This window comes from Lepus europaeus, chromosome 7 (genome assembly GCF_033115175.1).
Source record: "Lepus europaeus isolate LE1 chromosome 7, mLepTim1.pri, whole genome shotgun sequence".
Taxonomy (NCBI): domain Eukaryota; kingdom Metazoa; phylum Chordata; class Mammalia; order Lagomorpha; family Leporidae; genus Lepus; species Lepus europaeus.
Window position 1 is genome coordinate 788,955 of NC_084833.1, and position 13,765 is coordinate 802,719.

Sequence of the window (13,765 nt, forward strand, 5' to 3'; positions counted from 1 at the left end):
GTGGCCCGCCGCCCCGCCGGGGTGTGCGTTGGCGCGAAGCTGGGCTTGGACCTGGGACGCAGTGTGGGCTCCAGGCCTCCTGGTGCTGTGCCAGACACCACGCCTCAGGGCTGGAGTCCTGTGGCTCATGGTGAGGTCCTCAGGCCCCTCGAGGGTCTTGAGTGGCGTGAGCAGGGGTCTGCCACGTGTGTCTGCTCGGTGAGGGAGGTGGTGGTGCCTCTGTGCCCGCAGGCACATGGCTGCCCGACGCCCCCTGGTGTTCTCCATGCAGTGGCTCTGAACCTTGTCCCTCTGGGGTTTCATGGTTTATGGCGTCTTTATCACCCGGGTCCACATGACGTCAATGACCATAGGTGATCAGCACCACTCTCGGCCCCTCCCTGTCCCAGAAGGCTGGGGTGGGGCTGTGGACCCTGCCTCTCATCCCTAGGCTGGTCGTCTGGGCAACCAGCCCCACCCCGAGGTTGCCGGGAGCCCAAGAGCTGCTTCATTAGGACGAGGGATGCTCCTGTCCCCCAGCAGAGTCCTAGGGGTCTGGGGTCTGGGAGCCGGGAGCAGAGACGGCTGTGGTCCCACGGGGCGGGCTGCCTCCGCGTCGTTCGGGGCCCGAGAGCGCGTTTCTCTGGCGCCGGGCACCGCTCCACGCCCATTGTCGGGATGTCCTCGCCATCCCCTCACCGGAGGGCGCCTTGGTCGCTTCCCTTCCCAGCAGCACCCCGGGTGGGGTTTTGCCTGGGTCCGACTTCTCAGCTCTGAGTGAGTGCCCAGCAGCGTGGTCACCGGATGGCGGGGCCAGAGCGGGCGGTCTCGTGAGAAGCGGCCGAGCCGCCAGCGAGCGCTCCTGTTGCTCGGCGTGCAGCTGGCGTGCGGTCGGCGTTTCGACCACTGTGATAGCGCCTGGTGGTGTCCGGCTGTCAGCCTGCGTCCCCTGACGGCATGTGATGTGAGCCGTCTTTTGGTGTGTTTGTTTGCCCAGTGTTCATCTTCGCCAGGAGCCAGGAGCCTCCTCCGGGTCTCCCGCGTGGCTGTAGGGGCCCAGGCACTTGGGCATCGTCCACTGCTTTCCTAGGAGCGTTCCAGGAGCTGGACCAGAGGGGAGCAGCAGGGACTTGAACCTGTGCTCACATGGGATGCTGGTGTCCAAGGCAGTGGCTCAGCACCGGCCCCGGTATCGCGTTAACTTTGAATTCTGCCCGTTCACTGGTGGGCGACAGGCAAGCGCTCGGGGTACGTGAACCTCAGTGCGCCACGCGGCCTTGTGTCTGGAGGTCTGCTGGCCCGCCCTGGGGTTTCCGGGGAGACGCGCCGCTCGGCTTCCTGCGGGCTCGCCCTGGCCTGGTCCCGGCCCTCGCAGGCGCCACATGTCACCGCCCTAATGCCAGGCCGAGGAGGTCGCCGCGTGCCTGCTGTACTCGGAGCGTCTCCTGTGCAGGAGAGGCAGGGCTCTGCCGGCTGTCTTCCTGCCGCCGTTTGCTAACGGGGCTGCCATGGACTCCGGGTGTGGATGCTCCCGTGTTGAACCAGCCTCGCGGTCCTGGCAGTTCTTGCGGCGTCACCGGGCTGGTGCCCGGCTGCGGGTTTTCGCTCGTGGTGTTGTCTTCTTGTTGGGGTCTGGTTTTGCTGTGAGGGCGATGCTGGCCTCATTGATGACTTAGGAGCTGCTCGATTTTTATTTGCATCTTATTTATTTTTAATTATTTCATTTTATTTGGAAGGTAGAGAGAAAGAGACAGAATCTTCTGTCTGCTGGTTCACTCCCCAGATGCCCACAGCAGCCAGGGCTGGTCCAGGCCCAGGCCAGGAGCTCCATGCACGTGTCTCACGTGAGTGGCAGGTGCCCACACACTCGCGCCATCACCCTGCCTCCCAGAAGGCCGGATTGCAAGTAGAGTAGCTGGGACTCGGGCCAGGCCCTCTGACGTGGGCTGTGAGACCCCGGCGCCGAGTGGCTGCCGGCGACATCTCCTGACAGATACGAGCGTGTTCGATCTATTGCTGCTGTTTTAAGTGTTTCCTATTTTCATTTCACTGGAAAGGCAGAGAGAGGGAGAGAGCGAGGGATCTTTCATGCCTCTCCCCAAATGCCTGCAGTGGCCAGAGCGTGGCCAGAGCCAGGCCAGCCCGAGGCCGGGAGCCGGGAGCTGCACCTGGGTTTACCTCTTGGGTGGCAGGAACCTGAGTTTGTGGGTCGTCATCAGGTGTGCCCAGGTGTGTTAGCAGCTGGAGCAGAGGCGTGCAGTGGCTGGGCCCCGAACCAGGCGCCCAGGCCACGCCACGGGGCCTGCTCCCCCGAGCAGCGTCGTGACTGCTGGGCGGGGGTCTGCTCGCTGTGTCTCCTAAGTTTTGGGAGACGCGTCGAGAAATCGTCCCGGGGCCGGTGTTGTGGCGGAGCGGGGAAGCCGCTGCCTGCACTGCCAGCTTCCCAGGTGCGCGCTGGTTGTGTCCCAGCCGATCCACTTCCAATCCAGCATCCCGCTCCGTCTCTATTGGGAGCCCAGCGAGGGGCGTTATCAGTGTTTTGATTTATTTGCTTATTATTTGAAAGGCAGAGTGATAGGGAGAAGGAGAGATCTTCCGTCCTCTGGTTCACTCCCCAAGTGGCCACATCAGCTGGGGGCAAGGCCGGGCCAAAGCCAGAACCAGGAACCCCATCCAGGTGTCCACGTTGGTGGCAGGGGCGCAGTTACTGGAGCCATCGTCTACTGCTTTCCCAAGCACGTTAGGGGGAGCCGGATCAGAAGCAGGGCACCGGGCATGGTCCTTGAGGTCTCTTCACCCACCCGGGCCCCCCACCTCCTGCCACGTCTCCTCTGAAGCTTGCCCTGTGCCTTCGAGCCACTTTTTCCCCTCTTGGGGTGTGTCGCAGGATTTTCCTGGTAGACAGGAGCTACTGCGAGCCGCCTTGGATTTGTGGGGGTGGGAGGCCGGCTCTAGCCTCTGGGTTAGGTTGGTCTGAGCGGCTGTGCCCCTGGGCCATGCACCTCACAGCCCTCCCTCCCGCCTCCCCCCCCCCCAACCTGGAGCAGGGCATGGGGGCTCCCCTGCCCCTGAGTGGAGGCCGCAGCTGGCTGCAGGTGGGTTTTGTGCTCAGCTCGGGCAGCGCCCGGCAGAGGAGGCTGTGGCTCCACGGTTCTGGGGTCGGGGGCACTGATGAAGGACGGAGACTTGTTTGCTGTGGTCCCGCGGGCTGCCACGCCCACGACGGATGGGTCTGTGTCTGCCGGGCTCTTCCTGCATTGTGGGGTGGGGGCAGGGAGCAGGTGCAGGGGATGCAGCTCGCAGCCTCGGGTCCCCCCTTGGTTTTAGAGCGTCTCTCTCTCTCTCTCTCTCTCTCTCTCTCTCTCTCTCTCTCTTAATTTGAAAGATCTTGATAAATCAAGATCTTCCACCCACTGGCTCACTCCCCAAATGGCTGCAATGGCCAGGCTGGAGCCAGGAGCCACGAGCTCCCTGCCCACAGAGTGGGAGCGTGTGTGCGTAGACGTTTGGGGGGGTCCCAGCCTAGGAGGTTTTATCGTGGGGCGTTCGTCGTGTTTCCGGCCGCAGCCACCCTGTCCCCTGACTCACCTCGGACCTCGGGCCTCAGACCTCGGGCTGCGACCCTGACCCGGCTCCAGGTCATGCAGAGCCACAGATGCCGGCGTGCATGGTGGGGGACTGGTGTCTGCCTTCCAGCGGGAGCGCCGTGGGGACGCCTGTCACACCCACAGCGCCGGCTGGGGGCGGCTGTAGCTATCCAGCCGGGAGCTGGCGACTCTGGCTGTGCGTCTGTGGGCTCGGTGTGCCGGCGTGGGGCGTGGCGCCCACGCCCGGGTGTCTGCTTCTCTCTAGGTGCTGCTGGAGGAAGCCAAGGACCTGCTCTCCGAGTGGCTGGACTCCAGGTTTGGCAGTGAGGTCACTGACAACTCCATCTTCTCCACGCTGCCCAAGTTCTGGGAGGCAGAGTTCCACAAGGACATGGAGGCCCTGAACGTGAGTGCCTCGCTGTGCTGGCCTTGGTCCGGCCCCTGGTGACGTGGGGCCTCCGGTGGGCTACACCCACTTCCCTCGGCCGGCTCGGTGGAGTGGCTCCGTCCGCCCTGAGCCTGAGCCACGAGGCAGGAAGGCTTTTCCTGTGTTGTCTCCACGCCTGGCCCAAGTGGCTGCCCAGAAGCTCGGGGCCCAGGGCTCCCACAGGGCCCAGTCCTTACTGTTCCCGGGGGCCTCTGGTGGGGCAGAGGGGAGAGATGGCCGTGAGGCTGGGGCTGTTCCCTGAGGCGGGCACCACCACCCCCCCCTTAGCCAGGGGACCTGGCTCGGGGGCTCGGGTGCCTGCAGGGCTGAGACGCCCGAGGACCACGGGGGCTCCCTGCTGTCCGAGTCCGTGCGCCCTGCGGCGTGGTTCAGAGGTCGCAGGTTTCGGAGGGAAACCCCCAGGACACTGCCTCACCACCCACAGGTTCTCCCCCCAGATGTCTTAACCCGGGTGAGCGAGTATGTGCCGGAGATCGTCAGCTTCGTCCAGAAGATCGTGGACAATGGCTACGGGTGAGTGCTGGGGCCTCCTGGGCCTCAGGCTCCCGGCTCTGCCGGCTCGGCCCGCGCATCTCTGCAGCTGGCGTTCCCAGCAGTGGTCACAGGTAGAAGCGCGGGCACAGCCCAGCGTCTGCGGCTCTCAGCTCCTGTTTGCTGGACCCTGCTTGGGGACAGCACCCGGTGAGGCTTGGGGGCCTGCCACCCGGCCGGGGGATGAGGCAGGCAGGAGCTGCAGTGACCAGCACCCGTGCGTGCTGCCCAGAGCAGCTCAGGCCTGGGCCGACGGTGCGGCTCTCCCCCTCGATGCAGGTCTGCTGAGTGGCACAAGGCTGTGTGGGCAAGCCAAGGCCAGAGGGGACCGGTCAGCCAGGGCAGAAGTGACAGCCCAGCGCTGTGCTGGGCCATGCAGGGGCAGAGGACAGACTCAGAGGCGGGGCGGTCAGGCTGGCTGGTCCCTGCTGTCTGTGCCGCCGCGGAGAGCAGGGCGCAGCCGAGGTCTCAGGGCTCCGCAGGCTGCCCCCGCCGTCCCGCGAGTCCCCGTTCTTCGTGGTTTCCAGCTACGTTTCCAACGGCTCCGTCTACTTCGACACGGTGAAGTTTGCCTCCAGTGAGAAACACTCCTACGGGAAGCTGGTGCCCGAAGCTGTGGGCGACCAGACGGCTCTTCAGGAAGGCGAAGGTAAGAGAAGCTGTGTGCGTGAGCTGTGGGGCCTCCTGGCCGCAGGGATCTCCTGGCCGCGGGGGCCTCCTGGGCGCGGGGGCCTCCTGGCCGCGGGACCTCCTGGCCGCGGGGACCTCCTGGCCGTGGGGCCTCCTGGCCGCGGGGACCTCCTGGCCGCGGGACCTCCTGGCCGCAGGGATCTCCTGGCCACAGGGACCTCCTGGCCGCGGGGCCTCCTGGGCGCGGGGGCCTCCTGGCCGCGGGGCCTCCTGGGCGCGGGGGCCTCCTGGCCGCCGGGGCCTCCTGGCTGCCGGGCCTCCTGGCCGCGGGGACCTCCTGGCCGCGGGGACCTCCTGGCCGTGGGGCCTCCTGGCCGCGGGGACCTCCTGGCCGCGGGGGCCTCCTGGCCGCGGGACCTCCTGGCGTGGGGACCTCCTGGCCGCGGGGCCTCCTGGCTGCCGGGCCTCCTGGCCGCGGGGACCTCCTGGCCGTGGGGACCTCCTGGCCGCGGGGGCCTCCTGGCCGCCGGGGCCTCCTGGCCGCGGGGGCCTCCTGGCCGCGGGACCTCCTGGCCGCAGGGGCCTCCTGGCCGCCGGGCCGCACATCCCTGGAGCTGCCGCTTGGCGCAGGGCTCGGGAGTGGCCGAGTGTACGGCTGTTTGGTTTTGTGCTGGTGTCCTTTCATCGACTTGAAGGGCAGAGTCAGAGACACGCGGAGCCTGTGTCCACTGGCGCACTCCCCTGATGGCCACAATGGCTGGGGCTGGGCCAGGCAGAGCCAGGAGCCCAGAGCGCCGTCGGGTGTCCCGCGTGGGCGGCCGCGCCATCGTCTGCCACTCCCAGGACGCACAGCCGGGAAGCGGAGTCGGATTTATCGCACGGGAAAGGCAGAGCCACAGGGAGAGACGGTGCAGACGGAGAGCTGTCTGCCGGTCTCCCCAGGCGTCTGCCCCGGCCAGGACCGGGCCAGGCGGGCATCCGGGCTCCCACGTGGGTGGCAGGGTCCGGCTGAACCATCCGCTGCCGCCCCGCAGGGCCTGAAGTGCGGGAAGCCGGAGTGGGAAGCAGAGCCGGCGCTCGGGCGTCCCAAGCAGTGTCCTGTCCGCTCTCCACTCAAGGGTTTGAAACCCTGCCGGCGGCTTTTCCTGGGCCGCTCTGCCGAGTTCTCCGTGCCTGCTGCAGGGCGAGGTGGCACCAGTCCCCTCGGCGCTGCGGGAAGGCCGCCTGGCCGTGGAAACGCTCTGTTCGCTGCGCCTTCCGGGCTCTGGTTTAGAGAAGTCTCGGGAACACCGGGGGCAGAAGCACAGGCCCGCGCGCCCCGCCTGTGTCCACACGTGTGTGGGGCGCCGTGTGACGGGCACAGAGCACTGCCTGGGGCAGGAGGCGTGCGCCCAGGGCCTGCGGGGCTGCAGGTCTGTCCGCTGTGGAGAGCCTCTGCCGTTCCCGTGCCGTGCCTCGCGGGGCAGAGAGCTGGGTGGCGCCACTAAGTGCGCACCCAACCCGGAGGTCGCCTCACGCCAGCCGCGGCACTCGTGTGTCATTAAAAAGCAAGGATTGGCTGGCGCCGTGGCTCAACAGGCTAATCCTCCGCCTTGCGGCGCCGGCACACCAGGTTCTAGTCCCAGTTAGGGCGCCGGATTCTGTCCCGGTTGCCCCTCTCCCAGGCCAGCTCTCTGCTGTGGCCCCGGGAAGGCAGTGGAGGATGGCCCAAGTGCTTGGGCCCTGCACCCGCATGGGAGACCAGGAGAAGCACCTGGCTCCTGGCTTCGGATCAGTGAGATGAGCCTACCGTGGCGGCCATTGGAGGGTGAACCAACGGCAAAAAGGAAGACCTTTCTCTCTGTCTCTCTCTCTCTCTCTCACTATCTACTCTGCCTGTCAAAAAAAAAAAAAAAAGCAATGAGGCATGAGAAAGAAAAAAAGACTTCCACATTATGGAAATCAGTATGGACAGTCCTCAAAAAATTAAAAAAACAAAAAAACAAAAAAAAAAAAACCAAAAACAGGCGAGGATTGACGAGCCCAGTGTGCAGCCAGCAGAGCTGGGCAAGCAGCAGCTACCTGGGGAGGGAGAGGAGGAGATAAAACGCACGGCTCACGAGGCCGAGCGCTGTCGCGTCACGAAGACAGCGAGAGAGAACCGACAGCTCCCCGCTCGGAGCAAACCCGGGCCAGGCGTCAGCGCCGCCGGGGTAGCCGCACCCGCGCCAGAGTCCTGGCTCCCTGCTGGTGCCCCTGGGTCCCTGCCACCCTCAGGGGCCTGGGCTGAGTTCCAGGCTCCCGGCTGCTGGCTTGTAGGCACTTGGGGAGTGACCAGCAGAGGGACAGTTTCTCTCCCTGTCTTTCTGACCCTGCCTTTCAAATTTAAAAGAAAAAATCAGGGCACAAACTGCTCCTGACTTGCAATCTCGTTCTAAAAGCCCTTACTGAACGGAGAAGGCTCTGCGAGGTGAGAGCCGGGCAGAGGGCAGGCGAGGCGGGGCTGGGGCGGGAGGGGCCCTGGGGTCCGGGCAGGGGCCGCGCTGAAGGCCACAGGAACAGCCCCAGCGCCTCGCTGCCTGGCCCCAGCTGCGTTCTCGCTCTGAAACGCCATTTGCTCTGGGACCCGTTTGCTTGCCCACTGCCTGTAGGACAGGTGTGGCCAGGCAGCGAAGCTGCAGGTGGGCGGGACATTGCTCCCACCGTGTGACCACACTGTCCCCAGGGCAGCCAGGGAGCATGGTGCTGTGTGGCTGTGCCGCTGACTGGCACGGACGGGTGGTGGCAGGAGGCACCTGGCGGGCAGGGCTGAGCTGAGCACAGCCGTGGGGGCGGGGCAGGAGGAGCGACGAGGCTGGAGGAGAGGAGGGGCCGTGTGGTCAGTTTTGTCGCACAGGTCTGAAGTGGGCAGTGAGCATCGGCAGTGGCTGCGGGGGCTCTGGGTGAGAGAAGGGGAATGAGCCTTTGTCCTAACTTCTTGCAAAATACGTTTTTTTAAAAAAATCGGGCAGGAAGCTTCACGCGTAGCCGTGCTCACGGCGAACCTGCAGGCCAGTGCACAGAAGTGATACCCGTAATGTTCCTGGGCCCGAGGGCGATGGCGACTCCTTGGCCTGAGCGTCCTACGGCAGTGCACGCCTGTGTTTCCCAGTGTCGTCTCGGGTCTGATGGAGCCCGGCGCTTCCTGGAGGCCACAGCCGGGTCCCTGGCAGTGGGCTCGGCCCTTGCTGCTGCGGGGCTCCCCACAAGGGGACGCCAGCACACAGGAAGGGCCGCGCGGTCCCTTCCGGCGAGGGCTGGGCTCAGTCCTGGCCCCTGCTTGCCAGGCAAACTCCCTGTGACGACGCCACATCCCTTACAGGGGCTCTGCCCACCTTGCACCCCGCGGGCCGCGGGCCAGGCGTCTCGTGTCCGTGTGTCTCGCTCCTGTAAGAGCTGGTGCCAGGGGCAGCGGCGCTGTGCCCACAGGAGCTGAGTGCCCACTCTCCCCCGCGGCTCAGCTCCTTGTGCTTCCTGGAGCAGCCTCAGGGATCCCTCTGTGTGGGCCGGGGTCCCCGAGCCATGGCCCTGCGAGCTGCCCCCCGCTCCCGCCCGGCACACTGTGGCTCCTCGCAGAGCTGGAAGAGGCCACGGGGCCAGGGTGGGGCTGTGGCTTCCCAGGGCTCGCCCGCATGCCGGGTGTCCTGAGTCCCTGTCCCCCGCACAGGTGACCTGAGCGTCTCGGCAGACCGCCTGAGCGAGAAGCGCTCTCCCAACGACTTCGCGCTGTGGAAGGCCTCCAAGCCCGGGGAGCCGTCCTGGCCGTGCCCGTGGGGAAAGGTGAGCGGCACCGGGCCTGAGGGCGTTGCCCGGCAGAGCTGGGGCCTCTGGCGCTCGCCCGCCCTCTGGGCCACGTTCCCGGCTGTTCCCTGGGACGGCAGTGCCATCGCCAGTGCCTCGGCCGGGGGCTGGGGTTCTGGAAGTGACAGGCTGCAGCAGAGGCTGCTTGGAACTGTACGGGAGAGGGTTCCCCTTGGGTTCTTCTCTGCTGTTTGTTTAGACTTACTGATTTGAAAGGCAGAATGACAGAGAGAGGTCTTCCACCCACTGGGGTGCTCCCCAAATGGCTGCAGCAGCCAGGGCTGGGCCAGGCTGAAGCCAGGAGCTTCCTCTGGGTCTCCCACGGGGGTGCAGGGGCCCAGGCACTGGGGCCGTCTTCTGCGGCTTTCCCAGGTGCATCGGCAGGGACCTGGATTGGAAGTGGAGCAGCCGGGACTCGAGTCGGTGGCCGTGTGGGATGCTGGGGCTGCAGGGGCCGGCCCATCCCTTAGGTTTTCCGTTTGTGCGGTGTAACACCTGTTCCAGTGAAGTTCAGAGGGGTTTTAGTTTATTTGAGAGGCAGAGAGACAGAGCTCCTGTCTACTGATTTCCTCCCCAGATGCCCACAGCGGCCCAGCTGGGACCAAATCCAGGAGGCAGGACCCCAGGCACTGGGGCCACCCCTGCTGCCTCCCAGGTCTGCATTAGCAGAGCTGGGGTGAGGAGCCGGCCCAGGTGCCATGGGCACTGGCGGAGCTGGGGTGAGGAGCCGGCCCAGGTGCTATGGGCACTGGCGGAGCTGGGGTGAGGAGCCGCGCCAGGCGCCGGCCCAGGTGCCGTGGGCACTGGCGGAGCTGGGGTGAGGAGCCGGCCCAGGTGCTATGGGCACTGGCGGAGCTGGGGTGAGGAGCAGCGCCAGGCGCCGGCCCAGGTGCCGTGGGCACTGGCGGAGCTGGGGTGAGGAGCCGGCCCAGGTGCTGTGGGCACTGGCGGCCCAGCCCCCAGGCCAGACGCCGGCCCTGGGTCGCAGGGGTTAGGGTCACTGCCTTGGAGCAGCGGAGGCCTGGTGAGCCACGCAGGTCACCATGGGCCGCTCGGGTCTCTGCAGGGGCGTCCAGGATGGCACATCGAGTGCTCCGCCATGGCGGGCACCCTGCTGGGAGCTTCGATGGACATTCACGGAGGAGGGTTCGACCTGCGGTTCCCCCACCACGACAATGAGCTGGCACAGTCAGAGGTAGGAGGGGGGGCACGCTGTCCACCGCGGTGCCAGGCGAGAGCCAGCCCCGGCCTTTCTTTTTTTCTTAGATTTATTTATTTATTTAATCAGAGTCACAGAAAGGCAGAGAGAGAGAGAGGTCTTCCACCTGCTGGTTCACTTCCCAGATGGCCGCAGTGGCTGGAGCTGGGCCGATCTGAAGCAGGAGCCTGGAGCTTCTCCTGGGTCTCCCACACAGGGGAGAGGCCCAAGGACTTGGGTCATCTTCTGCTTTCCCAGGCCAGTAGCAGGGAGCTGGATCGGAAGTGGAGCAGCCAGGACTTAGCTGGCACTCACGGGATGCTGGCGCTGCAGGCGGCGGCTTTACCTGCTGTGCCACAGTGCCACGCCCTAGCCCCGGCCTTTCCTGATGGAACCTGACGCCTGCCTCTGGGTGGGTTGGTGGAATTCTGGTTTCCCACGGTGCAGACAGGCCGGTGTGAGCCAGCCGTGTCCGCTGCCCAGCCAGGGCGGCCCCACGCAGGCAGCGCAGTTCCTGGCAGGCCAGCAGGCGGAGGTGCAGTGCTCCCACCACGCCCCAGCTGGCGGTGGCCCTCGTGCCGCGGTGGCCGCAGCCTCCCCATGTCTCCTGCAGGCCTACTTTGAAAACGACTGCTGGGTCAGGTACTTCCTGCACACGGGCCACCTGACGATCGCGGGCTGCAAGATGTCCAAGTCCCTGAAGAACTTCATCACCATTAAAGACGCCTTGCAGAAACACTCAGGTGAGTGGGCCGCCCGGCGCCGCGGCGGCTGGGGGCCGGGCCAGAGAGTGAGGAGGCCGCGGCGGCTCAGGGCCGGGCCGGAGAGAGGCGGCCATGGTGGCTCAGGGCCGGGCCGGAGAGTGAGGCGGCCATGACGGCTCAGGGCCGGGCCGGAGAGTGAGGGCGGCCGCAGCAGCTCAGGGCCGGGCCGGAGAGTGAGGAGGCCGCGGCGGCTCAGGCCGGGCCGGAGAGTGAGGAGGCCACGGTGGCTCAGGGCCGGGCCGGACAGTGAGGGCGGCCGCGGAGGCTCAGGGCCGGGCCGGACAGTGAGGGCGGCCGCGGAGGCTCAGGCCGGGCCGGAGAGTGAGGGTGGCCGCAGCAGCTCAGGGCCGGGCCGGAGAGTGAGGAGGCCGCGGCGGCTCAGGCCGGGCCGGAGAGTGAGGAGGCCACGGTGGCTCAGGGCCGGGCCGGACAGTGAGGGTGGCCGCGGAGGCTCAGGCCGGGCCGGAGAGTGAGGCGGCCGCGGAGGCTCAGGCTGGGCCGGAGAGTGAGGAGGCCGCGGCGGCTCAGGGCCGGGCCGGACAGTGAGGGCGGCCGCGGAGGCTCAGGCCGGGCCGGAGAGTGAGGGTGGCCGCAGCAGCTCAGGGCCGGGCCGGAGAGTGAGGGCGGCCGCGGAGGCTCAGGCCGGGCCGGAGAGTGAGGCGGCCGCGGAGGCTCAGGCCGGGCCGGAGAGTGAGGCGGCCGCGGAGGCTCAGGCCGGGCCGGAGAGTGAGGCGGCCGCGGCGGCTCAGGGCCGGGCCGGACAGTGAGGGCGGCCGCGGAGGCTCAGGGCCGGGCCGGACAGTGAGGGCGGCCGCAGCGGCTGGGGGGCCGGGCCGGAGAGTGAGGGCGGCCGCGGAGGCTCAGGGCCGGGTTGGAGAGTGAGGCGGCCGCGGAGGCTCGGGGTGGGGGCCGGGCTGGACAGTGAGGGCGGCCGCGGAGGCTCAGGCCGGGCCGGACAGTGAGGGCGGCCGTGGAGGCTGGGGGGCCGGGCCGGAGAGTGAGGTGGACACGGCGGCTCAGACCGGGCCGGAGAGTGAGGTGGACACGGCGGCTCAGGCCGGGCCGGAGAGTGAGGTGGACACGGCGGCTCAGGCCGGGCCGGAGAGTGAGGTGGACACGGCAGCTCAGGCCGGGCCGGAGAGTGAGGTGGACACGGCAGCTCAGGCCGGGCCGGAGAGTGAGGTGGACACGGCGGCTCAGGCCGGGCCGGAGAGTGAGGGCGGCCGCGGAGGCTCAGGCCAGGCCGGACAGTGAGGGCGGCCGCGGAGGCTCAGGCCGGGCCGGAGAGTGAGGGTGGCCGCGGAGGCTCAGGCCGGGCCGGAGAGTGAGGCGGACACGGCGGCTCAGGCCGGGCTGGACAGTGAGGGCGGCCGCGGAGGCTCAGGCCAGGCCGGACAGTGAGGGCGGCCGCGGAGGCTCAGGCCGGGCCGGAGAGTGAGGCGGACACGGCGGCTCAGGCCGGGCCGGAGAGTGAGGGTGGCCGCGGAGGCTCAGGCCGGGCCGGAGAGTGAGGCGGACACGGCGGCTCAGGCCGGGCCGGAGAGTGAGGGCGGCCGCGGAGGCTCAGGCCGGGCCGGAGAGTGAGGGCGGCCGCGGAGGCTCAGGCCGGGCCGGAGAGTGAGGCGGCCATGGTGGCTCAGGGCCGGGCCGGAGAGTGAGGGCGGCCGCGGAGGCTCAGGCCGGGCCGGAGAGTGAGGCGGCCGCGGAGGCTCGGGGTGGGGGCCGGGCTGGACAGTGAGGGCGGCCGCAGCGGCTGGGGGGCCGGGCCGGAGAGTGAGGGCGGCCGCGGAGGCTCAGGGCCGGGTTGGAGAGTGAGGCGGCCGCGGAGGCTCGGGGTGGGGGCCGGGCTGGACAGTGAGGGCGGACACGGCGGCTCAGGCCGGGCCGGACAGTGAGGCGGCCGCGGAGGCTCAGGCCGGGCCGGACAGTGAGGCGGCCGCGGAGGCTCAGGCCGGGCCGGAGAGTGAGGAGGCCGCGGAGGCTCGGGCCGGGCCGGACAGTGAGGAGGCCGCGGAGGCTCAGGGCCGGGCCGGACAGTGAGGCGGCCGCGGAGGCTCGGACCGGGCCGGACAGTGAGGCGGCCGCGATCTCCTGCAGCACGGCAGTTGCGCCTGGCCTTCCTCCTGCACTCCTGGAAGGACACACTGGACTACTCCAGCAACACCATGGAGTCGGCGCTGCAGTACGAGAGGTTCCTGAACGTGAGTCCAGCCGCCGCGCGCGGAGCGTGTCCACTGCGGCCTGCACCTTCTCTCCCGGACCACACGCGTGGCGTTGGGCACCGCAGTCTGGGGCGGGGGCGGGGCGGGGGCGAGGCGGGGGCGCCTGCCTGCTCACGAGTCTCCCGTCTCCAGGAGTTTTTCCTCAACGTGAAGGACCTCCTGCGAGCCCCGGTGGATGCTGCTGGCCAGTTCGAGAAGTGGGAGGAGGAGGAGGCCGAGCTGAGTCACAGGTAGGGTGGCAGCACCGTCTCCTGGGCACCCTTCCTCAGGCCCGCCCTCTCCCTGGGGCCGACCTCTCACCAGGCCTTCCCTCCCCCTGGGCGCCCTCCCCCGGGTGCCCTCCCTCCCCCTGGGCGCCCTCCCCCCGGGTGCCTTCCCTCCCCCTGGGCGTCCTCCCCCGGGTGCCTTCCCTCCCCCTGGGCGCCCTCCCCCTGGGCTGCCCTCCCCCAGGTGCCCTCCCTCCCCCTGGGCGCCCTCCCCCGGGTGCCCTCCCTCCCCCTGGGCTGCCCTCCCCCAGGTGCCCTCCCTCCCCCTGGGCGCCCTCCCGCTGGGGCTGCCCCACTTGCTCTGCTCTGGGGGCCCTGGTG

The 13,765-nt window shown here is 68.3% G+C and overlaps 1 protein-coding gene across 2 annotated transcripts in view; it reads left to right on the forward strand.

Moving 5' to 3' along the window:
- CARS1 (cysteinyl-tRNA synthetase 1) overlaps positions 1 to 13,765 on the forward strand; it is a 41,723-nt gene that overhangs the window by 15,860 nt on the left and 12,098 nt on the right. For both annotated transcript variants that reach the window (XM_062195640.1, XM_062195639.1), the window contains 8 exons: positions 3,832 to 3,972; positions 4,439 to 4,527; positions 5,073 to 5,194; positions 8,861 to 8,973; positions 10,061 to 10,189; positions 10,806 to 10,935; positions 13,054 to 13,157; positions 13,311 to 13,408. In XM_062195640.1, the coding sequence (XP_062051624.1) occupies positions 3,832 to 3,972; positions 4,439 to 4,527; positions 5,073 to 5,194; positions 8,861 to 8,973; positions 10,061 to 10,189; positions 10,806 to 10,935; positions 13,054 to 13,157; positions 13,311 to 13,408 (926 nt within the window). The remainder of the gene's footprint in view (positions 1 to 3,831; positions 3,973 to 4,438; positions 4,528 to 5,072; positions 5,195 to 8,860; positions 8,974 to 10,060; positions 10,190 to 10,805; positions 10,936 to 13,053; positions 13,158 to 13,310; positions 13,409 to 13,765) is intronic.